This window comes from Gavia stellata, chromosome 1 (genome assembly GCF_030936135.1).
Source record: "Gavia stellata isolate bGavSte3 chromosome 1, bGavSte3.hap2, whole genome shotgun sequence".
In the NCBI taxonomy this organism is placed as follows: domain Eukaryota; kingdom Metazoa; phylum Chordata; class Aves; order Gaviiformes; family Gaviidae; genus Gavia; species Gavia stellata.
Genome location: NC_082594.1, coordinates 1,316,558 through 1,343,464, shown reverse-complemented (window position 1 = coordinate 1,343,464; position 26,907 = coordinate 1,316,558). Strand labels below are relative to the sequence as shown.

Sequence of the window (26,907 nt, the reverse complement as noted above, 5' to 3'; positions counted from 1 at the left end):
GGCTTAAGCAATAGCACAGTTTGTACTCATCTAAACTTCCCCTTTTTTTTTTCCCCCCCAAAATAACTTACGCCTTCTTGTCCAGCTTGAACCAGACTTGACAGGGGATGGGAGATGTCCAAACTATTAAGTACTTACAGCTGCTGTAGGAAGGGATTATGCACAGAGGAGGGATCTCCCTTTAAAGGTGACGCTGGAGAGCTCGCGCCGGGAGGTAAGGCCATTTCTCCCAGAAATGCACCACGTGGACCTTCAGGCAACGCCTGAACGTTTGATCAGAGAGTCCGGTTGCCTGACTCCGCTTTCCTGGAGCCAGATTTGCTCTTGGTGGGGAAGGTTGGGATGGCTCCTGCCCCCAGCACAAATGCTGAGGCCCCCGAGATGGACCGACGTGAGGACGGTCTCTCCTACCCCACAGCGTCAGTGTGGAAACTGCGTTGGACGTGGATGTGTCCAATCTCTGCTCTCCATGCGACCACGGAAAGGTCCTCCGGGACCCCTCTCTTCGCTGGGGCAAGCTGGGCACAGAGCTTTCCTCTCTGGTTTAACCCCAGGGCGAGGCATCGCAGCTGGGGAGGGCGAGTGGGCTGGAGAGATGCTTCCCGGCAGATCCGGAGCGGATCCAGAGTGGTGCTGTGGATGCTGGCCAGAGCAAGCTGTGCTCTGGGTTTCTCCTCCCTCGCCTGGGAGCGGACAAGCCACAGCCCTTCCCTGAGGGGCTGTCCCCCAACTCAGGCCCAGAAATGGGGGGGTTTTTTGGCTCATCCCCCAGTCCCGGCTCCCATGGGGGACCGAAGCTGACTGCAGCACCAGCTCCCCGCTGCCTGCGTGCCAAAGCGGAGCGCTCCAGCCCTGGAGCTGCCGTCACGCTGTTCCACAGACATCTCCACCCTCCTCCCCATCCCTCCTGGGATGCCCACCCGTCGCAGCGCTGGGATTGCGCCGTGGCCTCGAATCACCTAGAGAGACGTGCAGGCATCGCTGCCTGCTTCCGAGGAGAAGCAGGGGGGTCTCGGGGCCTCCGACCTCCCTGTTCCCCCCGGCTCCTCCTCAGCCCCTTGCTGGGAAGACACCATTTCAAGCCGAGAGCGAGTCGGGGTTTTATTCTGCAGCGTGCGGCTGCGTGCTGCAGCAAGGAGGGGAGCTGCGGCGAGCGCAGGAGCTCGGTCTCCTGTGCCCGAACAGACTGTGAGGGCAGAGGCAAACGTAACGCGGCTGTTTTGTGCGACGCCAGAGGCTGAGAAGAGGCTGACGCTGCTTTCGGAGGGTGCCTGGATGTTTTTAAGGACTGGGGACTTCTGCTTTGAGACCTTGCCTTGCTCTTTAAAACTGCTGGGCCGTATTTGTGGGGAGAAGATTGGCACGGGATGGCCTCGGCTGGATTTAACGGGGCAGCGCCCGTGTGTGCCCGTTCCCCCGGCAGCTGGAGCATCCTCTGCTCCTCGAGCGGCAGGGACACCTCCCTTTGCACCGAGGGCCATCCGAATTGCCCTATCCCACACGACAATGGCACACGCCTGGTATCCAGCTCTCAGCGTCTTCCCTGGGAGTTGTTCCTTCTGCTCCGCCGGGTACGAACGCGCAGCTCTGGAGAGACCTCAGCTTTTACGGCTGTCTGGCTGCCGCAGGAGGTTGGGTTTCTTTATGATGGTGATGGTCGGGCTTCCCTCCAGCTCCTGGGTGTATTGAGCCCAACAGTGCCAGCCCTTAGGGCACAGCTTCTTAAACCATCAGCCCGAGGATTTCCTCAGGACGCAGACTGGACATTGCTCGTTTAACAAGTAGCCCGTTAGTACACCGAGCTCACCGGGTGCCACATGGCCTTGCATTTCATTCAATCATGCCCAGACCCTGTGTGGGTCGGACTGGGGCAGGCGGCTCTCCTGTGACCCCCCCCCCACCAAGTACAAGGCAGCTCGGAGCGAGTCCCGGGGCATTTCAGCATCGATTTGTGCGGTTTCTCCTACAGCCCGAAGCTCGCAGCGTGCGCGCACGCGTGGACATTTGGTGTGAGCCGAGGACAGGAGCCAAGCCGGCATCCACCCGCTGTGTCTGGGCGAGCCTGGAAGCCGGGACGTGGCGGGGAGCGCGGAGCCCCGATGGCCAAGGTCTCCTGCAGCCAGAGAAGGGGGGTTTGGAGGGGCAGCTGAGGCGGACACCGAGTCCCGGAGACCGGGGCGGGGGTGTCCCAGCGCCGACGTACGGGCAGGCAGCAGCCGCAGGGGTGTTGGAAACACCGGGGCTGGAGATGGGATGCTGCTGGAGACTTACTTGCACGTTAATGCATGAATAAATTAATTTACCAGGGAGGAAACGTGCAGCTGAGGACAGGAGCAGTGGGACTGCGAGATGCTGCGACAAGGGAATCTGCTCTCCTGAGTTTGCATTTGACTTGGTGGGGTGAGACAGAGCAGCAGAAAGGGGGGTGAGAGCCTCCGTACCCCCCCCAGCACCGCGATCGGGCGTCACGTTGTAGAAGACCCCTGTCCTGAGCCAAGCGAAGTGTCCAGGCGCTGGGACTCTATTTATTTTTTTTTCTGAGTTTAATAAACTAGAATAATTTATTTGACGGAACACAGAAACATCACAGATATGGTGGAGAAACCAAAGAAGCAGGTATCGATGAACAGTACAAAGTAACCACTTTACAAAAAGAAGTACCACGCTGCCCATCAGCTTTACCCAAAAATAACGGGGGGAGGCTCAGCTCTGCACCCCCCCCCGGACAGGGAGGGACGGAGCTATCCCCATGGATTGCTCTCAGATGACAACACTGACCGCGACGGCACAATAAATAGTGAGAACGGCCTCTCGGTCGGCGGTGGGAGACCCGAGCCCCCGGCGGACGCCGGTGGGGGTCCGTGGGGTGGGGGGGGTCCCCGAGCACCCAGCAAGGGAGCCCCAAGCCGGGCACCGCCGAGCCGGGAGGCACAAGCGTCTGGTGAAACACTGGTTAGGGTGGCAAACGCTGTGTTCCCCTTCCCTCCCTACCCCAATAGGTGCTTCACCCCATGCAGGCACAAGTAGGGGGGAAAACATCAACCAGGGGAGCTCTGCAGCTTGGGGAGGGGGCAAAGCATCCCTGGTGTAACCCCACCGGGAACAAGGCCGTTCCGCCACGACCCTGCTGTGCTGAGAAGAGGCGTTGGCAGCCTCTCCCAGAGCCAGCATCGCGTGGCTGATGGCACGGACCCACGGGGACTGCGCTTCCCCGCTGCCAGCCCCGTCCCCGCGCGCCGGCTCCGAGCTCGCTTCCTCCGGGGAGGCTGTGTTGGCGTAAAAACCGATGCAGCTGAAGAATAAACCCCGGGGTTGACCGCTTTAAGGAGGATTTGGGGGGTAAAGGTGGGGGGGGGAGCGATGCCCACCCCTCTTGCCAGCTCCAAACCCCGGTGCCGCGTCGAGCCTTTGCCGGGGAGCAGCCGGGTTCGGGGTGTCGGGCAGGGTCCGAGGGTCAAAGCCAAGCTCATGCATCCCGGGGAGGGAACACATGCAGCAGGGCCGGAGAGGAGGGGGACGGACAGGCGGTGGGCGAACGGAGGGGACAGCGGAGGTGCGCGGGTGCCCTTTCCCATGAGCAGGCTGCCTAGAAAAGACCCCCCCTCCCTCCCTGCCCCCCCATTCTGCTGCACCCCCCCTTCCCCGTAGCAAACCGGTGTTGAGACTGGACTTATATAAAACGCATAAAAGAGGCAGCTCATAGGAAAGGGCTCTGAGCGCGGGGCGGGGAAGGGGCAGGGGGCTGGACGGGGAGCGGGGGGCTAAGGCGAGGGGTGCTGAGACCCCGCAGCCCCCCCACCTCGCCTCCAGCACCCCTCCGGCCGTGCCCTGCGCGGGAAACAGCAGCTCTGGCAGCTGGATGAAGAGTGACAACACGGCACAGCTGGAAGGTTATAATTGCTGTCGCCATCGGGCGATCCATAGGCTCCCGGTACAGGTAGAAAACAAAATTAATAATTATACAAAAGAGAAGAAGCCTAATGCACGGGTGTTGCTGGCGCACGCTGAGCGGGGGGCTCGCTTATCTGTCGTTGAGCTGCGGGGAGTTTGTCCGCTCCTCCTCGTCCTCCTTGTCGTCCTTCATGCCTTTGAGTCGCTGGCGGGCGAAGTCTTCGAAGACGATGTCATCGTCACTAGCGGAGACACAAGGGAGAGGGGCTTTACGGTGCCGGGGGGGGCGAGGGGAGACGGGGTGCCTGGTGATCCCGGGATTCGGGAGCACCCACCGCAAGGCTGTCCCGGCTCGCACGGCTCAACCTGCCCCGCGGTATTTCAGCAGGGCTCTTAAAACCCCATCCTTCAGCAAACAGCCTCGTTTTTTCAAAGCTTTACCCATGCTTGCCCCCTGCGCCCCCAAAAAAGCCCCCAAATGGGCGGCCGCCCCGGTGCTCGCTCGGTGAACAAGCTGAGCAGCCCAGGAGCGATGACGTGCGGCATCGCCGGGGCTGTCCGCACCGTTTGCTCCGCTCCTCGGGGACCGCAGCCCCGCAGAGAGCGGCTGGGTTGGCGGAGCACTGCAAAAACCTCCCAAACCCACTTACTCCAGCGCCAGCACAAAGCCGGAGGATTAACCCGGTTGGCGCAACGCGGCCGCGACGGACCCCCACCCCATCCCCGACCGCCGCGATCCCGGCGGGCGCGTTCTTACTGCGGTTTCTCCTGTTTTGTGGAAAGCCATGCAGGGAGATGGCGAGGGAGGAGAGAAGAGAGACGGGCACGGCATGCGTTACGGGTTACGTGCGCGGGGTTAGTCATCGCGGCGCGGCAGGCGTTAGTGGGTTAGGGGGGTGCCATGCAACCTCTGTAAACGCTTCGCATTCCCACACAGCCCCCGGAGGGGTGGGGGCGGATTTTTTTGGTCTCTTACTTTGTGTCAAGCTCTATCAGATTTGTATCTATGGGCGCTTCGTTCTCTGGAACTGAACAGAGGGAAGTATGGCACAGGGTTAGTCACCGCAGACACCGGGGTCGTCGCCGCCGTCGTCCCACCGGGTGGGTGCGACCCCCTCCCGGGGTTTGGCTTCACTGGGGTGATGGGGCCACCCCCACGCCCCTGCAAACGGGGCGCCACGGGCTTGACAGGAGCCAAAAAGCTCCGTTGGGCACCGCACAGCCTCGCTGGCACGGACAGGGGAGCGGGCTGACCCCTCTGCCCACCCCACCTGCCCCACACCTGGGGGTCGGACACTCACCGTCCCGGTGTGCCGGTTCCTCTTTGGGTTTGGGATGCATCAGCGTGAAGGGCAGCTCTACTGCGACGTCGCTGCAAGAGATGCCGGGGTAAAGCACGGGGCTGCCTGCACGTTGCAGGCAGAGCCGGGCAAATTTGGGGGGGCAGTGGGGGGCAGAGCAGCATCCCGCATTTCAGCTGTCGGGGAGACCACAAAGCCGGGCAAAAAACCTGTGTTATCCTCTGCGTAGCCTCTTTACGGCCATCACGCTTCGTGCTTGAGCTTGACCCCATGGTTTGGGGTCAGCAGATCCCCCCCCCATGGCTGTGGGGCCAGCGGCTGGGCCAGAGGGGACGAGGGGGGGGATCAGCCCAGCAAAAATCAGCCTTTTAGCAGCTTAGCAGCAGCTGGGGATCCAAATCCCCCGGGTTTAGGTTGCGTGCCGGCAGCACCGCGTGAACGGCAGCGGGGTCTGGACACCCCCGGCGCTGCGGGAAGGATGGAGGAGGTGCAGGATCTGGCCCCCGCCGGCATCCCCAGCCCCACAACTCATCAGCCCCACCACCCCGACCTCATCTCTGCGGGCTGCCTGGTTTCGGCACGGCTTCGGGTTAGCCGGTGATCCCAACGGCGGTGGCACCCCCAGGAGGAGCACGGGGTCGGGGTGGCAGTGGAGGGGACCGAGGGGCTGGGGCAAGGGGGGGTGACGGGCGCTGCGGCAGCGATTCGGGGGCATTCGGGGGGAGCGGCGCGGGCGTTACCTGGAGGCGAGGTCTCCCAGCAGGCTGGCGTGGGTCAAAGGAGACAACACATTAGTCACCGTCCCCCACGGACACGTAACCCCCCCTGTGTCCCCCCCATGCTGCTGAGACCCAGGAGGGGGTCGGGGGGTCAAGGACCCCATCCAGGGCACGGGAGGGCTGCAAGCGGAGCCCCATCCTGCAAAAGGTGCTGCGGCACAGAGAAGGGGGGGAGCGGGGTTGTTGTATGGATTAATGACCCCCCCCAGCTGTGGCCACGCCGGTGTCCCCAGAAAGGGCCACCCTGCCCAGAGCTGGGCTCCGCCGCAGCTCCGCCATCCCGCCCCTGGGAGTCACGCAGCATCCCGGGGAGGGGGACAGGCACCGCGGCCGGTCCCAAGCCCAGAGGAGAGCAAGGGAAGAGGGGGGGTGCAGCACTGCGGGGGGGTCCCCAACACTCACCCTCCTCGGGACACCACCAGCTTCACCTTCACCTTGTAGGAGACGATAATGCCCAGGATCTCCTTGTTGGCTCCGTCTCTTAACCTGCAGGAAGGGGCAGGTGGGGATCAGTGAGGGGGTGCCCATGGGGACCAGCCCCCCCGTCCTCCCCAAGGTCCCCCCACCGGGTCTCCTCCACCCTGAGCATCACCCCTGGGCAGGAGCTGGATGCCCACCAGGGCTCGGTCCTCCCACAAGCCCCGCTCCGACACTGCCGGAGGGAGCAGGAGCCCCGGGGGCGGGCGGGGGGGGCTCACAGCGTGCTGGAGGCCAGGTTGGTGTCCTCGTGCTTGAGCTTGCCGTCCAGCGCCAGCCCCCGCTTCTCCCGGTTGTTGGCGAGGAAGGGGGTCAGGGTGTAGACTTTGCAGAACGTCGAGCTCGGGGCCACCATGTCGCTGGGGACAACAGCCACCATCAGCCAGAGCCCTGTGGCATCCCTGCAGCTCCCCCCACATCTCCCACAACCTCACAGGCCACCCTCGACATCTCCATCCCAGCCACAGCCCCTGGAACATCTCTGTCCCAGGCCCAGCCTGGAGGACACCTCCGTCCCAGCCTGGTGAACACCTCCATCCCAACTCCAGACCCAGCCCACACACCTCCGTCCCAGCCTGGTGAACACCTCCATCCCAACGCCAGACCCAGCCCACACACCTCCGTCCCAGCCTGGTGAACACCTCCATCCCAACGCCAGACCCAGTCCCAGACACCTCTGTCCCAGCCTGGTGAACATCTCCATCCCAACTCCAGACCCAGACACCTCCGTCCCAGCCTGGTGAACACCTCCATCCCAACGCCAGACCCAGTCCCAGACACCTCTGTCCCAGCCTGGTGAACATCTCCATCCCAACTCCAGACCCAGACACCTCCGTCCCAGCCTGGTGAACATCTCCATCCCAACGCCAGACCCAGTCCAGACACCTCCGTCCCAGCCTGGTGAACATCTCCATCCCAACTCCAGACCCAGCCCACACACCTCCGTCCCAGCCTGGTGAACACCTCCATCCCAACACCAGACCCAGACACCTCTGTCCCAGCCTAGTGAACATCTCCATCCCAACTCCAGACCCAGCCCAGACACCTCCATCCCAGCCTGGTGAACATCTCCATCCCAACTCTAAACCCAACACAGCAGACATCTCTGTCCCTGCCCCAGCCTGGAGTCCATCTCCGGCTGGAGAGACGCAGAGGGTGATGTCCCCCAGGATGCCATTAAAAAAAGGGTCTCCATCTCCCCGCTCCTCCCACCAGGACCTGCTTGCTGAACGCAACATCCCATTGCTTCGAAGGTGCTGCATTGGGGCAGGAGTCCTCCAAGGCTCCTCCGAGGTCCCCGGGGCCCCTTGCGATGTCCCCCAGCAGCCGGTACTCACTCGGCGTCCTCCACGGCCACCGGGCACTTGTACTGGGCGGTGTTGAAGAGGCAGATGTCGGCGTACTGGCGCACTGGGGTGAGAGATGGAGAGACGGGGGTCAGGGAGGGTCCCCGTGGGGACGGAGACGGCAGCTGAGGGGGGCGAAGCCATGCTCCTCACCTGAGATTTTGATCTTCTTCACCGTCTTGTTGGTGTTGTTGGTGACATGGACGTTGACGCTGATGGGCTCTCCGTGGTAGTAGATCTGCGAGGAGCAAAGGAGGGGGGAGAGTGAGGTCCCCGTCCTCACCGGGGTCACCCCACCGGTGTCCCCTCCCTCCCCAGTCCTCGCCCACCTCCTTGTCCAAGGACGCCTCGAGGTGCAGCGGTTTGTCTGACATGAGGAACTGCCGGGTGGTCTCGGCCATGGGCTGGGGGCCGGGTCGCTCCGGTGCGTACTGGACCTTACGGATCACCAGGCGCACCGAGTTCCTGGGGGGAGACGGTGAGAGGAGAACCCAGGCGTCCGGCTGCCTGCAGGCTGCCCTCTTTCTTGGCCCGTTTTGGGGTCAAATCCCTCTTTTCTTCTGGTCTGCTGGGTCAGGAGAAGGATGGAGTGGGAGGTCCCAGCTGGATGCCCAGCTCGCCTGGGCTGCAAGGGGGCAGCCCCATGGCCATGCCAGGCTGCCTGCGTGGCCCCACGTCACTTGCCTGCAGTGCAGCAGTCTCCATCCCAACCCGTAGATCATCTCTCACCCATCCCTACCCTGGAAAGCATCTTCATCCCAGCTCCAGCCTGGGGAACACCTCTGTCCTGGAGAGCACCTTCATCCCAGCCCCAGCCTGGAGAATGTTCCCTGCCCTGGGGAACATCTCTGTCCCAGCCCCAACCTAGAGGACATCTCCATCCCAGCTCCAGCCAGGAGGACATCTCCATCCCAGCCCCAATCTAAAGGACATCTCCATCACAGCCCCCAACCTGATGAACATCTCCATCCCAGCCCCAGCCTAGAGACATCTCTGTCCCTGCTCTGGGGAACATCTCCATCCCAGCCCCAATCTAGAGGACATCTCCATCCCAGCCTCAGCTAGGAGGACATCTCCATCCCAGCCCCAATCTAGAGGACATCTCCATCCCAGCCCCAATCTAGAGGACATCTCCATCACAGCCCCAACCTGGAGAACATCTCTGTCTCAGCTCCATCCTGGTGAACATCACCATCCCAACTCCAGCCCCAGCCTAGCAAACATCTCTGTCCCACCCCATCGTGGAGGATATCTCCATTCCAGCTCCATCCTGGAGGACACCTCCATCCCAGCCCCATCCTGGAGGTCATCTCCATCCCATCCCCATCTCACCCACTCTGGGTAGCAAACTGGGGTGCCCCTTTCCCACTGCCAGGTCGCAGCCCCCGCCAGCACCCCGAGGATGCTGCTCCCACCCGGGCTGGATGGATCCTCCTCGCTCACCTCTTGTGGATTTTCTCCTCCAGGTTCTCCGCACAGAAAGCTTTGACCTCATAGTCCACACCGCAGGCCTGGAAACCAGGAGGGGGCTGAGAAGGAGGGAGAGAAACCCCTTTGCACCCCCCAAAGAGGTGACCCCAACCAACGGCCGGTCACCACCGCCCGGTGGCACAAGGACGGGTGGACCTCACCTTCCCCGTGTCCTCCGGACCCGGCTGCAGCGTGACGGAGCAAGGCAAGTTGGGGGGGATCTGGAGGGGAAAGCGGGGTTAGGAGCGGGGTCGGGAGCCCCATCCCCGAGCCGGCTTTTTGCCCCGGAGACCCGCGGGCGGCTGCGGGGCCGGGTGCTGCATCCCCTCCCGGTGCTGCCCCGGCTTTTCCCGCTGCTGCCAGCGTTTCCCCATCCTGCCCGCGGCGGGGCGGGGGGGAAAGCCAGGAAGGATGTCCTCATTTTCCTAATTGCATTTCCTAATTGCACGGTGCCCTTTTCCTTCTGGCAGCTGTATTTCAACCCAAGCCCTGCTCCGTATCCGGAGCGGCTCGGCCTCCCCAGACCCTGACCCCGAAGGGTTACGAAAATCCATGGGGTTTTGCGGTGGGTTTTTTTGTTAATCTGGGGGATTTGGAGGGATTAAGACTGTTTCGCAGCGGGTCAGGGCTGTTTGCGAACTCGCGAGGCTCAGCCGACGGCTCAAGCCTGGAAAATGCCACCGGGTCCCCCATGGCTCCGGGGCGGGCGGCTGCCGTCGCCAAAGGGGCGCGGAGGAAATTGGGGGTGCAGCTGCACCAAGGGGGGGTCTACCCCCACCCTGTCCCTCACCGGAGCTGCCCAGGCACTGCTTCGCTTTGGGGGAGCACCCCAGGACGGTGTCACTGCCCCGGTCACACTCAGGGCATGGACGCCCTGCGCCGGCATGCACCCCCGTGCCTCAGTTTCCCCACTGGTGTCTGCTTTTTGCTCCCGCGTTTCAAGATCCATTAACAAAAGCTGCATCTTCATTAGGGTGGCAGCATCTCACCCCCAACCATGACCCTACGGGGCCGGAGGGGACCCCAATGTCCCCGGGGAGGGGGTCACCGTCCCCTCCAGCAGCAAGGGAAGAGCACCCAGGAGCATTGCCACCTGCTGCCGCCTTACCTCGAAGGTGAAGGGGTAAGCATGCTCGCCCAGCTTCTTGATCAGCCGCTCCTGCAGCCGCGTCAGGGGCTTCTTCTCCTCGGGGACAGGGGGGAAGGCCTGGGCGTTGGCCACGAAGAGGTCCTTGCGGAAGGTCAGTCCCAGCACGTCCAGGTCCTCGCGGCCGTAGCGGAAGGCGCAGGTCAACGTCACGAAGACTGGGGAGGGTGACAAGGGGTGGTGGTTGGTGGCAGGGTGGCATCATGGTATGGTGGTATCATGGCGTGGTGGTATCAGGGCATGGTGGCATCACGGCATGGTGTTATCATGGCATGGTGGCATTATGGAGTGGTGGCATCATGGCATGGTGGTATCATGGCGTGATGGTGCCAGGACATGGTGGCATCATGGCATGGGGTACCATGGCATGGAGGTATCATGGCGTCATGACATCATGGCATGGTGGTATCATGGCGTGATGGTGTCAGGGCATAGTGGCATCGTGGCATGATGGCATCATGGCATGAGGTACCATGGCATGGAGGTATCATGGCATCATGACATCATGGCATGGTGGTATCATGGCGTGATGGTGTCAGGGCATGGTGGCATCATGGCATGGTGCCATCATGGCATGGGGTATCATGGCGTGGTGGCATCATGGCATGGTGACATCATGGCGTGGTGGTATCATGGCGTGGTGGTATCTTGGCACGGGGTGTCATGGCATGGGGGTATCATGGTGTCGTGACATCATGGCACGGTAGTATCATGGCGTGGTGGTATCATGGCACAGTGGCATTACGGATCTTCCCGGTCCCACCAGTGCCGGGAAGCGCTGGTGGCTCTCAGGAGGTGCCGTGGCGGGGAGATGGGGACACAGCCCAGGGATGCGCCTTGGGCACCCGTTGCAGGACCCCCATCCCCAGGGGGATGGAAAATGTCACCAGAGATGCCAACGCCGGGGCAGGACGGTGCGGGGACACCGGCTGTCCCCTGCAGTGGTGCCACCTCCGAGTCCCCAGCACGAAGGGACCCCGCAGGGAGCCGTTACCTTTTCTCTCCTTCAGGTACTCGGGATCCACCAGCACCACTCCGTCTGCAAGGGAACACCGCGGGGTCAGGGGACACGCCGGCAGGGACGGGGGGACACGGCAGGGTCAGGGGGGATGCTGGCAGGGTTGGGGGGACACGCTGGCAGGGTTAGGGGGATGTGGCAGCAGTGTGGGGGGGCATGCCAGGAGGGGTGGGGGGGGACATCCAGGCAGGGTTACCAGCAGGATTGGGGGACATGCCAGCAGAGCCGGGGGGACACACCAGCACATTTAGGGGGGGGACACTGGCAGGGTTCGGGGGGGGGGACGTGTGACATAGAAAGGTCCCCTTTATACAGCGGCATCGCCCCAGAGCTGCCAGCCGGGGGGGGGACACGGTGGCAGGAGGGGGACAGGCTGCACCCGCTGCGCACAGGGGACAAGCAACGACACGGGGCAGGGGGGGCCCACGGGGGTCCCCGGGGTCCCCAGCTCCTCGCGCGCACCCAGCCACGCGCCTGCCGCTGACGCAGCCGCGCCCCGGTATTTATCCGTGGTTTTCGAGGCAGGATGGGGGGAATTCGGGCTCTGCCTCTGGTGATTAATCCACGGGAGCTGCAGGCGTCTTCAACGAGTAATAAAACGGGACAATTACTCAAATCGGGCCGTTTTCTGCCCCCCGGCGCGGGGGCTTCTCCAGCGCCTGTCCCTTAGGGATGCTGTCAGCGGATGGGGACGTCCCCGGGGCCATCGCCTGGAGGGGGGGGTCCCTGCTCCCCAAAAACCTTTCCTCCTGCTCGTGCAGGCTCAAGCGAGCCCAGCCCACCCCGGCGCGTCCCCCCACCCAAACTGAGCGTCCCCCCCGGCCCCACGTACCCACGGGGTCGACCACGTCGATGTGGTCCACGAAATCCCTCTTCCCCAGGTAGACGGTGAGCTGCGGGGAAGGGGGGGGTCAGGGATGCCCAGAGCGGCCCCCCCCGGGCTCCCGGGGCCGGATCCGTGCCAGCAGAGCTCCGGGGGTGTCCTGGGGTCCCCCCGTCTGGTCACCACCCGCGGTCCCCATGTGCCACCCCGTCCCTGCAGCACCCCAAAAGCCAGTGGCACCCCCAGCCCCAGGGAAAGCCTGGAAGCCCTCCCGATGTCCCCAGACCCGGTGGCACCTGGAGGCAATTGGCATCTGGGGACCTTTGGGTCAAGGTCAAGCCTCAGCTGGAACCCCACAGGCTCGTCCCCGTGGGTCTGGGCGATGGGGCAGGGCTGAGCCCCATGGCGTCACCCTCCCGGCTTTCTCCTGATGGGGAAACTGAGGCACGGGGCACAGGCGCATCACCCAAGGGTCAGCAGGAGCATCCTGCCCGGGGAACGCCGGGCATGACGGAGAGGAACACCAGCTCCAAGCCGGGAGCAAGCCCCGGTGCCAGTGCCCGCTGCCGCCGGCTCGGAGAGACCCCAGCTCGGCGGCCCTGGCACCGAATCCGATTTGCCTCCCCCCGGCAATCCCAGCCAGATCCCAGCCGGAGCTGGGCAGGCAGCTGCCAGACCCATGCCAGGGGCTGCCTAAAAACCCCATGGGCAGGGCTGCCTGCACCCAGCACCCGTCTGCTCAAGCCCCTGGGGGGGGCTGCAGGCAGCTCCGCCACCGACTGAACCCCCTGACCTTGGGCAAGCCCCCCCAACCCTGCCGTGCCTCAGTTTCCCTTCCTGCTGGCGTGGCAGGATGCTCAGGCAGCAAGCAGCTTGCAGGGCAACTTTGGGGTCTGGGGACATGCCTGTCCCCCCGCTCCTGGCCGCGCCTGCAGGATTTTGGGGGGGTGGTCACCCCAGGAAGCACCATCTCCCCCCCGCCTCCCCCCCCCATCTCCCCCGGGAGCCACCGGCCTCCCGCTTACCTTCCCGTTGGGACTGGCTTTCTTAAACACCCTGCAAAAGAGCACAGGGAGGAGGGGGGGTTAGCGGCTGCGGCACCCATGGGTGCTCCGGGATGCGTTCGCATCACGCCAGGGGGGCACCGGGCAGGTGACGGTACCTGACACCCATACGGCACAGGACCCACGATGCCCGACCCCACACAGTGTTGTATCTGACCCTATATACCATAAGGGGGCACAGAGACCCTGTTCCTGGCCCCATATGGCACTGGGGAGCCCGCGCACCCCAGCCCTGACCCTATATACCATAAGGGGGCACAGAGACCCTGTTCCTGGCCCCATATGGCACTGGGGAGCCCGCGCACCCCATCCCTGACCCTATATACCATAAGGGGGCACAGAGACCCTGTTCCTGGCCCCATATGGCACTGGGGAGCCCGCGCACCCCAGCCCTGACCCTATATACCATAAGAGGGCACAGAGACCCTGTTCCTGGCCCCATATGGCACTGGGGAGCCCGCGCACCCCAGCCCTGACCCTATATACCATAAGGGGGCACAGAGACCCTGTTCCTGGCCCCATATGGCACTGGGGAGCCCACGCACCCCATCCCTGACCCTATATACCATAAGGGGGCACAGAGACCCTGTTCCTGGCCCCATATGGCACTGGGGAGCCTGTGCACCCCATCCCTGACCCTATATACCATAAGGGGGCACAGAGACCCTGTTCCTGGCCCCATATGGCACTGGGGAGCCTGTGCACCCCATCCCTGACCCTATATACCATAAGGGGGCACAGAGACCCTGTTCCTGGCCCCATATGGCACTGGGGAGCCTGTGCACCCCATCCCTGACCCTATATACCATAAGGGGGCACAGAGACCCTGTTCCTGGCCCCATATGGCACTGGGGAGCCCGCGCACCCCAGCCCTGACCCTATATACCATAAGAGGGCACAGAGACCCTGTTCCTGGCCCCATATGGCACTGGGGAGCCCACACACCCCATCCCTGACCCTATATACCATAAGGGGGCACAGAGACCCTGTTCCTGGCCCCATATGGCACTGGGGAGCCTGTGCACCCCATCCCTGACCCTATATACCATAAGGGGGCACAGAGACCCTGTTCCTGGCCCCATATGGCACTGGGGAGCCCGCGCACCCCATCCCTGACCCTATATACCATAAGGGGGCTCAGAGACCCTGTTCCTGGCCCCATATGGCACTGGGGAGCCCGCGCACCCCAGCCCTGACCCTGTACACCCAAGGCCGCAGCCAGCCCCAGCCCCGTGCCTCAGTTTACCCCCGGGCGGTGTGCTGGGGCTGGGAGGGGGCCGGTGCAGAGGCAGGGCTGGCCGCCCTCCCGCAGCGCGTACGCCAGGGAGGGTTTGGCCCTTGCCCGCAGCAGGCAGGGCGTGCGGGCAGCATCCTGCGGGGGGGCCTCGTCCTGGGGGGGCCCTGCACGGCTCTGCCCTGAGCAGGACGGGAAACCCAGGGGCTGCGCGGCTCTGCTGGTGGGCAGGGTGCTGGGCAGGGTGCTCCACAGGGTGCTCCACAGGGTGCTGGGCAGGGTCCTGGGCAAGGTGCTGGGCGAGGTGCTCCACAGGGTGCTGGGCAAGGTGCTGGGCAGGGTGCTGGGCAGGGTGCTGGGCAAGGTGCTCCACAGGGTGCTGGGCAGGGTCCTGGGCAAGGTGCTGGGCGAGGTGCTCCACAGGGTGCTGGGCAGGGTGCTGGGCAGGGTGCTGGGCAAGGTGCTCCACAGGGTGCTGGGCAGGGTGCTGGGCAGGGTGCTGGGCAAGGTGCTCCACAGGGTGCTGGGCAGGGTGCTGGGCAGGGTGCTGGGCAAGGTGCACTGCAAGGTGCTGGGCAAGGTGCTCCACAGGGTGCTGGGCAGGGTGCTGGGCAAGGTGCTGGGCAAGGTGCTCCACAGGGTGCTGGGCAGGGTGCTGGGCAAGGTGCTGGGCGAGGTGCTCCACAGGGTGCTGGGCAAGGTGCCGGGCAGGGTGCTGGGCAGGGTGCTGGGCAGGGTGCTGGGCAAGGTGCTCCACAGGGTGCTGGGCAGGGTGCTGGGCAAGGTGCTGGGCGAGGTGCTCCACAGGGTGCTGGGCAAGGTGCTGGGCAGGGTGCTGGGCAGGGTGCTGGGCAGGGTGCTGGGCAAGGTGCTCCACAGGGTGCTGGGCAGGGTGCTGGGCAAGGTGCTGGGCAGGGTGCACTGCAAGGTGCTAGGCAAGGTGCTCCACAGCGTGCTGGGCAGGGTGCTGGGCAAGGTGCTGGGCATGGTGCTGGGCGAGGTGCACTGCAAGGTGCTGGGCAAGGTGCTCCACAGGGTGCTGGGCAGGGTGCTGGGCAAGGTGCTCCACAGGGTGCTAGGCAGGGTGCTGGGCAAGGTGCTGGGCAGGGTGCTGGGCAAGGTGCTGGACGATGTGCACTGCAAGGTGCTGGGCAGGGTGCTGGGCAGGGTGCTGGGCAGGGTGCTGGGCAAAGGCCCTGCAGCGTGAAGCCAGGCTTTCTGCCAGCCGGGCGACAGCGTGGCAGAGGGGCAGCCCCCCACTCACGGCCCCCCCGGCGCGCGGAGCCCACCCCGGGAGATGGGTGTCACTTCCCCAGCCCGGGCCGAGCGGTGCGGGGAAGGGTCCCTGGGGGGGGGGCGGGGGGAGAAGCACCCACCGGCACAGCCCCGCTGGGTGCCAGGATCCGGCCAAGCCTCACGGACGAGCACCCACAGCCGCTGCCAGCGCCCCGCTCCGCAACCCAGAGGCGTCGGGAAACCAGCACGGCACATCGCACCGGGGACGGCGCCCAGATACCACCGTGGTGGGCAGCAGCCCGAAGGCTGCGGGCCCCAGCGCCGCCTCCCAGCACCCAGCCGCCTCCCAGCACCTTCCTCGCGCTTTATGGCTTTAATGCGTTTCTAATTACGTGAAAGCAAATTAAAAATAAGGTTTGCGCCGCACACTGGGATGTTACATCGCCGGGGTGAGGCTGCAGCACTGCGGCACGGCAGCTCCCCCGGGGACGGGGACGAGCCCTGTGGGTGCCCGGGGAGCAGCATGGGACCACGGGGACACGTCACCCAGGAGGGGGGCACCCCGAGGGATGAACCCCCCCCCCAGCCACCCCGGCACGTTTGCACCCGCTGTGGCTGTGGGGTGACGGTCCCCACCGTCACCTCTGCCCCACGGGACGTGGAGCGCAGGGATGGATCCCAAAGCCACCGGAGAGGTGAGGAGAGAGCGGGGTGCTCCGGTCCCCGGGGGCTTTCCGTCCCTCCTCCATCCCGGGGGACACCCTGCAGGGCGGAGAAGCCCCCAGGCACCCCCCTCGCCCCCCCAAAATCCCTCTGCAAGATCCCACGGAGCCGCAGGGGAGGGATGTGGGTCCAACGTGCCACCACGGCGTCGCAAGTGCCGGGAAAGCGGGAGCATCCCGGTCTGCCCGCTGCAGGCAGGGAGAGGGCAGGGGCAGGCAGGGCTCCCTCGCCCGACGCTGCCCGATTTCGGAGGCTGGCGGGAGCCTGCCCTGGCACGAAGCCACCCGTAATGGGTTCTCCCCGGATAATCCCTCCTCGCCTTTAAATTCCATTAAAACCATCCGGGAAGATTAGCGACGGCGGTTCGGGTTGGGAAAAACAATTCCCAGGGCGGCTGCCGGGTTCTGCCAAAATACCAGGGGCTCCTCCGGGCGCTGCCGGGACGGACTCCCACCCCTCGGGCAGGGAGCGCTGCCGGCACCCCGCTGCCTGCCTTTGCCCGCACCGGGGTGCAGGCAGGGAAGGAAAAGGCAGCGGTGCCGGTTCGGCTCCAACACACACGGTTGCCCCAGCCGGGGTTGACCATAACCCTGGCGATGGGACGGGATGCGCCGGGCAGCCGCGGGCACCGCGGTGCGGAGGGTCGTCGGATGGCTGAGCACCGGTGGCTCAGTCCCTGCGCCGAGCGCAGCCTTGGTAGGAGCATCCATGGACCTGCTGCATGTGCCGGGGTGTCCCTTGTCCCCGTGCCCACGTGCCGGGGTGTCTCTTGTCCCCGTGCCAGGGTGACCGTCACCTCTGCGCCTGGGTGCCGGGGTGCCCCTCGCCCCCGTGTTGGCCCGCGCAGGAGGGACGGCAGCGCCAGGAGCCCTCCCGAGTGCCAGCAAGCCCCAGCACCAGCCTCACCGGCCCGGCACAGCGTCGGCTCTCGGCATGGCACAGCCCTGGGCTAGCGGGGACGTTCGTCCCCCTGCTCCCATGGTGGCCGGTGGCACTGTCACCCAGCAGGCATCACCGCCAGCTCCCCGGGGACCGGAGCACCCGCAGGGCACCGCTCGGCTCCGCGGCGCGTGCAGCCGGCCGGGGAGCAGGATGCGGCCCAGGCGGGCGGGAGGAAGCGGCGTTGCTCTTTCAGGGAGTGAATTTCCACCATCCCTGAAATCCCAGGGACGTGCCGGGAGGCGGCTGGGATTCCCGGGAAGGGAGCCGCTCTCCCCCGGCTCCGACAGGGAAGGGGCTCAGCGCGGAGGAGATTTCCTCTGCTGGAGACTCCGCAACTGGGAAAAGGGGGGAAAAAAGGGGATTACTGGAATTCACCATGCTCTGGGAGCGAAAACGTCTGGTTCTGCCGGGAAAGGGCCCTTCCTTCATCCGCTTCCAGCCCAGCCGCCCCAGGCGGGAGGAGGAGGAGGGAAGGGGGCTGAGCAGGGTGCTGAGCCGGGGCTGGAGGAGGGCTGGGTGCTGAGCTGCTCCGGCAAACCCACGGCATCACCCAGCCCGGAGGCAGGAGGATGGTCTTAGGCTGTGCATCAAGCCCCTCGCCCTGCCGTGCCTCGGTTTCCCCACGTCCCCTGCCCTCCGGCATCGGCAAAAAGAGGTGGGAGTCAACAGCCGGAGGAGGGTACGGCCCTTGACCCCGGGAAAGTGGGGAGCGCAGGGACACCCCGGCATGGAAAACCGGCGAGAAGGGTGCTCAGGCCCCCCCAGGCCAATGGGGCGGCTTCGCCCCCCCGCAGGCTGTCGGCAGGGCCCATGGCATGGGGGGCAGCACGAGTGTCCCTGCGTGTCTGTGTCCCAACAGGCCTGCTTCCCTGCAGCCCAGTGTCCCTGTGTCCTTGCATTCCCACATCCCTGCTTCCCTGCGGCCCAGCATCCCTGTGTCCCTGCATTCCCTCATCCCTGCTTCCCTGCAGCCCAGTATCCCTGCATCCCTGTGTCCCTGCATCCCTGCGGCCCTCTATCCCGGCATCTCTGCACCCGTGTCCCAGCATCCCTGCATGCTTGCGTCCCTGTGTCCCGACATCCCTGCATCCCTGTGTCTCTGCATCCCTGTGTCCCCACATCCCTGTGTCCCTGCAACCTTGTGCCCCTGCATCCCTGTGTCCCTGCGTCCCCGTGTCCCTGGGTCCCCGTGTCCCCGCACCCCTGTGTCCCTGCATCCCTGCGTCCCTGCGTCCCCGTGTCCCTGCATCCCTGTGTCCCCGCATCCCTGTGTCCCTGCGTCCCTGAAACCTTGTGCCCCTGCATCCCTGTGTCCCCACATCCCCGTGTCCCTGCGGGCCTGCATCCCTGTGTCCCTGCATCCCTGTGTCCCCACGTCCCTGTGTCCCTGCAACCTTGTGCCCCTGCACCCCTCTGTCCCCGCGTCCCCACGTCCCTGCATCCCTGTGTCCCTGCGTCCCTGTGTCCCTGCGTCCCTGCGTCCCCACATCCCTGTGTCCCTGCATCCCTGTGTCCCCACATCCCTGTGTCCCCACATCCCTGCTTCCCCGCGTCCCAGCGTCCCTGCATCCCTGTGGGCCTGCGTCCCCACATCCCTGTGTCCCTGCATCCCTGCGTCCCTGTGTCCCTGCAACCTTGTGCCCCTGCATCCCTGTGTCCCCGCGTCCCCGCGTCCCCGCATCCCTGTGTCCCTATGTCCCTGTGTCCCCATGTCCCCGCATCCCACCCCCTCGAGACCCGGGGGCCCAACACAGCCCTACTCCTCCCGGGGAGCGCAGCAGGATCCGTCCCGGCTGTCAGCAGTGCCGCCGGGGGGGCCGGGGGGCCGGGAGTGCCGGGGGGGCCGCCCGCGCCGCCGCAGTTGTTCCCGGACCCCGGCCGAGCCCCAGGAGACGACAGGAGCTGTTGACAAACCCTCTGCCAGGTCCGTAAACACTCGGGACAACCCGCAGCCTGTCCCAAAGCCACCGGGAACGCCGGGAACATCCCGGGTGGCCTCTCCTTGGGTGGGGGGGGTGAGTTTTCCCAGCCGCCATGGGAGAGCTTTTCCACGGGCGGGATGCTGGGCGCGAGGGTTTGCCGGCACCGCCGTCCCCGGACCGGAGGAAAGCCGGCGTTAACGGGAACGCCGCTGTGAATAAATAATGGGGGGGGGGATTGAGGGTTGGGGTGATCGGGGGGGGCACAGCACCGTCACTCAGCATTTCCCCTTCCCCGCAATTAATTAATTAATGGGGTTTTACGGCCAAGGGGTGCACGGAGCACCCAGCTGCCAGAGCCGGGGCGGGAGCAATTAATGGGGGGGGGGATTTTTCTGGGTAATGAATGAGGTGTGACATAAAAGCATCCTCTGCCAGGCTGTCACCCCCCCCGTCACCCCACATCCCCCCCGCCCTGGGTGACAGCACCCAGGGGAGACCCCAGCGAGGGCCGGCAGCAGGGTCGCGGCGGGGAGGTTTCGGCGTGCCGGATGGTGATGCCGAGCCGTGCCGGGAAGCCCCGGGAAACGCAGCCAAAGGATGGAGGCGCAGGACCCCCACCCCGGGGAAGGTGGGGGGGGGAGAGGCGATGCCTCCCGGCCCTCGTTACACAAACCGACCCGCTACCGAACCCCGGCGCGGGCGAGATCGATGGCGGGCGCCGCAGAAGTGCCGAGCAGGAAACCATCACTCACCGCTCCTCCCCGGCACCCGTCGGCACCCGCCTGCCCTGGCCCCACGCCGGGGGCAGGAGCCCCACGCAGCCCCCCGCCGTGGGTGCAGGAGTCTGGGGTGGCCCCACGTTATGGGTGCAGGAGCCCCACACCATGGGTGCAGCCCCACACCATGGGTGCAGGAGCCCTGCTCAGCCCCACATTATGGGTGCAGGAGTCCCACTCAGCCCCATGCTATGGGTGCCGGAGACCCGCTCGGCCCCACGCTATGGGTGCAGGAGCACTGCTCAGCCCCATGCTATGGGTGCAGGAGCCCCACACCATGGGTGCAGGAGCCCTGCTCAGTCCCACACCATGGGTGCAGCCCCACGCTACGGGTGCAGGAGTTCCGCTCGGCCCCATGCTATAGGTGCAGGAGCCCCACTCGGCCCCATGTTATGGGTGCAGGAGTCCCACAGAGCCCCAGATCCGCACGGCCCCACGCTATGGGTGCAGGAGCCCCACTCGGCCCCACATTATGGGTGCTGCAGGGGCCCCACTCGGCCCCACATTATGGGTGCAGGAGCCCCACTCGGCCCCACGCTATGGGTGCAGAAGCCCCGCTCGGCCCCACATTATGGGTGCAGGAGCCCCGCTCAGCCCCACGCTATGGGTGCAGGAAGCCAGGCTGGCCCCACATTACGGGTGCAGAAGCCTGGCCTGGCTCCACGCTATGGGTGCAGGAGCCCCACAGAGCCCCACGCCATGGGTGCGGGAGCCCGGGCTGCCCCCCAGGAAGACCTCCGCGGATGCGCATCCCGACTGCCAGCTCCGTTGGGAAGCACCCGTGGGAGCGGGGAAGGGGCAGGCGGGGACACGGCGGCCTCGCGCACTTCAGCAGCCGCTGGATGCCGGGGGGACACCCTCGCCCGCCGCCGCCGGATCCGGAGGGAGGGAAGGAGGAAGCGCGGAGCCTTCCCTCCCCTCCACAGCCCTTCCTGGTGTCGAAAGGCTGGAGGCACGAGGCAGGAAGCCGCCGCCGCCGCTGCCCACCGGTGATTTCCAACCCCGGGGACCCCACGCCATGGGGGCTGGCAGCCCCGGTGCCCCCCGAAGCCCCCGGCACGCTGCCGCCAGGCCGGATCCGGCTCTCCTCCCCACCCTGCCCTCTCCCTGCCATTGATCCGTGAGCTCGTTAGGCGCACGTCCCGGGGCTAACGATCGCTTTATTTGGTGGCTGATAATTGAGTGGGGTCCGTTTGATCTCCGTTGGGAAGATTTATGAGGATTTGATTCCCCCGGGGCATCGGAGCGGGGTCTGACGGATACGCCATCGATTGCCTTTGAACTTGGGGCGGAGGAGCCGGGGTTTTCACCGGCTCTCACGCTAATGGGGCCGGCGGGCAGATCTAATTAGCCAGCGCTGCCTTAGAAGGGACCTCCGGGGATAACGGAGCCGCCAGCAACCACATCACACGCTCCGGCGTAACCCCGTGACGGCGGCCGGTGGCTCCCTGCCAGCTGTGCCGGGATGAGCCCGGAGCAGCGTGCCAGCCCATCCCAAAGCAAGAGCATCCCCCGGGCCGAAGGCTGCATCCCGCATCCCCGCCGCATCCCCTGCCAGGCTCGGCGGCAGCATCCCCCGGCCGGGTCGGAGCTTCGCCGGCTTCCTTGGCAAGGAAACGCCTTGGCTGTGGGATCCGGGATGTGTCTGGATCCTGCTGTTATTACCAGAGTTTGTTCTCCAAACAACATCCAGGAAGCAGGAGTCTCCCCTCCCGGGCCACCTTCCAGGGCTCCTTCTCTTCCCAGTGGAGATCCCCGTCCCGCTCCCGGACCCTACGGCTTCATCCGGGAGGATGCACGGGATGCCGGGACCGCAAAGCATCCGGGGGACCGGTGGGCCCCGGGGTGGTTTGATGCTGCAGAGGGGCAGGATGGGACCGTGGGGCCGGGGAGGGGTGCGGAGGGGTGCCCGGTGCCCACCGAGGTGGGCTCTGCCGCGCCGGCACCACCGCGGCGCTTCCCCAGCTCCAGCCTTGTCTCCGCCGACCGCTGGGAAACCACCCTCCGCCACGGCTCGAACCACGGGCCACCGGCCGAGCATCCCGCTGGCCCACGGAGGCCAGTGGGTGCCCGTGGGGCTGCGGCCGCCCTGGCTGGGTGCTGGGTGCTGGGTGCTGGGTGCTGGGTGCTGGGTGCTGGGTGGGAGGAGCCGGAGGGGGGTGGGATGCGTGTTTTTGGAGAAGCTGCAAATAATTAGGCGACGCGTTCGGCGGCGGCCGGGGCTGGCCGGGTCCCCGGCGGTGCCAGCAGCCACAAACTCGCCTGTTTGCTCCGCCGAGGGGCTTCCTCCGGCTCTTCCCACCGCCGGGCTTTGAAGGGGGCTCGGCGGGAGGCTGGGAACGGCGGCACGATGACGCACGGAGCCGCGTCGGCGCCCCACCGAACCCGGGGACGGCTCCCGCACCCCACGCCCTGGGTCGCGCTCCTCACCCTGGGTGGAGCACCCATGGCCGTGCCGGGAGCAGGGTGACCCCCAAATCTCACGGCGCCGCGGGCCGGTCGGTGGCAGCCGTGGAGCGGTGACCCCCAAGAAAAGTGGGGTGGCCCCACGCTGGCACCGGAGGAATCAGCAGAAATGATGCTTTTGGGGGTATCTGACGGTAAACCAGCTCCCGCCGCCAAATCCCGCGACCCCTCTCTGGCGGCTTCGGGATGAATCCAAGCGGATTTGAGGTCGGAGCTCCAAACCGGAGCCAGAAGGGAGATGGGGGGCGGAGGGGGGGATTTGTCAGCCTAATTCCCCCCCCAGCTCCCTCCGTCCGCGCTGCTGCGTGGGCAGGGAGAAGATCAGCTCCTGCCTCTCCCCGCCGTCGCCGCCAGCCTCCGGGAACGCCGCTCCCCCGGCCGCCCGAAAAATCTCCCAGGGCCGACCCGGCGGCATCCCGGGGATTGCACCCGGCGAGGGGAAGCCAATGGGTGCTCCAGCCCCGCTGCTGCGAAAGCGGGGTCCCCCCCTGCCCCCCCGACTCTGCTGGCCCATTCCGGGGGTGCAACGCGGCGGTTCTCGAGAATTAGGGATGCCGAGCCGGGGGGATGCGGATGCCGTTGGCCGCGGCCGGGGCAGCAGCACCCGCACAGCCCATCTGGCATCAACAGCCCCCCCCACTGCTGGGGGGGGTCAGCGGGAGCCCCCAAATCCTATCCCGCCACCCCAAAACGCTGCAGCATTTCTGGAAGGTTCTGCCAAAGCAGGGCCGGACCCCCTCGTCCGGGCACGGCGGTGGCGTCGGCTGCACCGCAGCCACCCGGTCCTGACACCCAGGTGCCATGGGGGGGGACCGAGGGGAGGGCAACGCCACACACGCCCCCCCGCCGGTGTCGGGGACCCGGTGGGAGCCCCCCTAAGTACCCGTCCCGAAATGATTAATGACGGCGAGGCGCAGGGGACCAGGGCGGCACCGAGCGGGAGCGTGACCCCTTGGCCGCCCCACCACGACAGCCGGAGCCGGCCGAGGAGGGGGGGTGACAGGAGACACCCCCAGACCCTTCCCGGCCCCCCCACGCGTGGGCCGGCGGGCGTCACCGTGCTCTCCCGGGAGGTCCCGAAATCCGGGGTGCCCTTCTCGGGGTGGGCACCTCCGCGCGCGGACGCTCGCCCTGGGAAACGGGGGGCGGCCGGAGGGCCCCCCTGGACACGGGGGTCCCCCGAGGACGACCCGTGGGACTCAGGTGTCACCCGCCGTCGCCGTCCCCGCGCCTCCCGGCATGGCACGTGCTCCCTAACACCCCCCGGGCGCTGCGGGGGGGTCCGGGGTCCGGCTCCTGGGGGTCCCGCCGGGCTCCCACGCGAACCTCGAGTGGGAGGAGGCGGGGGGACACCCCCCCCCAAAAAAAAAGCAGCATCCCGGCTGCGAATCAGTCGGGAGGAGAGCGGCAACGCCTCCGCGACGTGCGGGACGGGGTGCGGGACCCTCTCCCCGCGCCCCCCCCGGCCTTGTGCTCCCGCCTCGCCCCCCGCCCGCGAGGGGACCCCGCCGGGCCCCCCCCCCCCCCCGCACAGCTGTGGCCAGATGTTGGGGCTGCGCCCCGGGGGGGGGGGGGGCACAGCGCCGAGGCGGGCGTTGGGGGATCCCCCCCCCTCCCCGGGACACCCCACTCACCGGGTGCCTTTGTCTCCCATGGCCCCGCCGAATCCTGCGGGCAGCTCAAGCGGGAAGCGCCGAGCGGGCTTGGAAAATTACTGGCTGGATGGCGGCGGGGGGAGAGAGGCGGCGGCGGGGCGGGCGCTGGGCTCGGTACGGCCCGGTACGGCTCGGGCGGCCTCGGCTCGGCTCGGGTGGCTTCGGGTGGCTTCGGGTCGGCTCGGGTCGCTTCGGTTCGGGTGGCCTCGGTTCGGTTCGGGTGGCTTCGGTTGGGTTCGGGTCTCTTCGGTTGGGTTCGGGTCGCTTCGGTTCGGTTCGGGTGGCTTCGGTTGGGTTCGGGTCTCTTCGGTTCGGTTCGGGTCTCTTCGGTCCGGTTCGGGTGGCCTCGGCTCCGGTGCGGGCGCTGCCGAGCGCAGCCCCGCGGCGCTGCCGCCGCCGCCGCCGCCGCCCGCCCCCGAGCGGCGCGGCCCCGGGGCGGGGGAGGACGACGACGACACGCGTGGGGCCACACGCGCGGAGGAGGGAGGCCGGGGGGGGGGGGGGGGGGGGGGGGCGGGGGGGCTGCGCACCGCCCTGCGCGCGCGCGCGGGGACGGAGGGGGAGGTGCGCCCCCCCGCGCACGCACACGCACGTGCAGGGCGGCGGGGGGGGGGGGCTCACGGGGAAGTGCGGCACCGCCCCCCCACGCGTGAACACGCACACACCCGTGGTGGACCCCCCCCCCAGCTGTGTGCACGCGCAGAGGGAGGTGCCCACAGGTGCCCCCCCCCCCCCCCCCCCACGCACGGGCAGGGGGCGGTGTGCCCACGCACACCCCCGCAGACACGCGCGGGGGAGGTGCAGACCCACCCGCGCCCACAGACTCGCGTGTGCACCCACGGGAGGTGCGCGTGCCACGCACCCCCCCACCCCTCCCAGCACCGCTGGCTCTGGGGTGGGCACCCACCTCCCCCGTGGGCACCCACCCGGACGCGGCGGGGACCGCGGACACCCCCATCTCCCCCCTCCAATGAGGTTCAGCCCTGCCTGCAGGCAGCCCCACCCCTCCCCTCCTGATTGGCTGCCTCCCGCCATTCGCCCGCCTACCTGCAGGAGAGCAGCCAATCAGAGCCGCCGTGGGAAGGGGAGCCGGTTTATTCCCACGGGCGCACCCCCGAACGCACCCACGGAGCGGGGGGGCGGCGGCGGGAGCGGGCGGGGTCCCCCCCGACCCCGGGGCTCGGCAGGGTGCGGCCCGGCCCCCCGGGGTGCCGTGGGTGCCGTGGGTGCGGTGGGTGCCGTGGGTGCGGTGCACGCGGGGCAGAGCCCTGGGTGTCACACCTCGAGGTGACGCGGAGTGCACGAGGGCCACATCCACGCCCAACAGTGAGCACCCATGGGTGCACAGCACCTCGCTGCCAGGCTGTGCTGGTGGGTGCCCAGCACCCTGCTGCAGGATTGCACCCATGGGTGCACAGCACCTCGCTGCCAGGCTGTGGTGGTGGGTGCACAGCACCCTGCTACAGAATTGCACCCACGGTTGCACATCGTGGTGCTGCAGGATTGCACCCATGGGTGCACAGGACCTCGCTGCAAGGCAGTGCTGGTGGGTGCACAGCACCCTGCTGCAGGATTGCACCCATGGGTGCACAGCACCTCGCTGCCAGGCTGTGCTGGTGGGTGCACAGCACCCTGCTGCAGGATTGCACCCATGGGTGCACAGGACCTCGCTGCGAGGCAGTGCTGGTGGGTGCCCAGCACCCTGCTGCAGGATTGCACCCATGGGTGCACAGGACCTCGCTGCGAGGCTGTGCTGGTGGGTGCAGAGCACCCTGCTGCAGGATTGCACCCATGGGTGCACAGGACCTCGCTGCAAGGCAGTGCTGGTGGGTGCAGAGCACCCTGCTGCAGGATTGCACCCATGGGTGCACAGCACCTCGCTGCCAGGCTGTGCTGGTGGGTGCACAGCACCCTGCTGCAGGATTGCACCCATGGGTGCACAGCACCTCGCTGCCAGGCTGTGCTGGTGGGTGCACAGCACCCTGCTGCAGGATTGCACCCATGGGTGCACAGCAGCTCGCTGCAAGGCAGTGCTGGTGGGTGCCCAGCACCCTGCTGCAGGATTGCACCCATGGGTGCACAGGACCTCGCTGCGAGGCTGTGCTGGTGGGTGCAGAGCACCCTGCTGCAGGATTGCACCCATGGGTGCACAGCACCTCGCTGCCAGGCTGTGCTGGTGGGTGCAGGATTGCACCCATGGGTGCACAGCACCACGCTGCATGGCAGTGCTGGTGGGTGCCCAGCACCCTGCTGCAGAATTGCACCCACGGGTGCACATCGTGGTGCTGCAGAATTGCACCCACGGGTGCACAGCACCTCGCTGCATGGCAGTGCTGGTGGGTGCCCAGCACCCTGCTGCAGGATTGCACCCATGGGTGCACAGGACCTCGCTGCAAGGCAGTGCTGGTGGGTGCCCAGCACCCTGCTGCAGGATTGCACCCATGGGTGCACAGGACCTCGCTGCAAGGCAGTGCTGGTGGGTGTACAGCACCCTGCTGCAGGATTGCACCCATGGGTGCACAGCACCTCGCTGCAAGGCAGTGCTGGTGGGTGCACAGCACCCTGCTGCAGGATTGCACCCACGGGTGCACAGCACCTCGCTGCATGGCGGTGCTGGTGGGTGCAGGATTGCGCCCA

At 66.6% G+C, this 26,907-nt stretch overlaps 1 protein-coding gene across 1 annotated transcript; it reads right to left on the bottom strand.

Moving 5' to 3' along the window:
• Positions 1-3,799: 3,799 nt before the first annotated feature.
• On the bottom strand, positions 3,800-24,357 carry ARRB1 (arrestin beta 1). Its single transcript, XM_059826781.1, has 16 exons — positions 24,250-24,357; positions 13,278-13,308; positions 12,262-12,322; positions 11,406-11,450; positions 10,373-10,569; positions 9,426-9,485; positions 9,238-9,305; positions 8,124-8,259; positions 7,948-8,032; positions 7,786-7,858; positions 6,670-6,807; positions 6,374-6,457; positions 5,933-5,956; positions 5,193-5,263; positions 4,868-4,919; positions 3,800-4,133 (listed from the first exon to the last, which is right to left on the bottom strand). Exons 1-16 carry the CDS (start codon positions 24,267-24,269, stop codon positions 4,022-4,024), a joined length of 1,257 nt encoding a protein of 418 aa, XP_059682764.1. The 5' UTR covers positions 24,270-24,357; the 3' UTR covers positions 3,800-4,021.
• Positions 24,358-26,907: the final 2,550 nt, after the last annotated feature.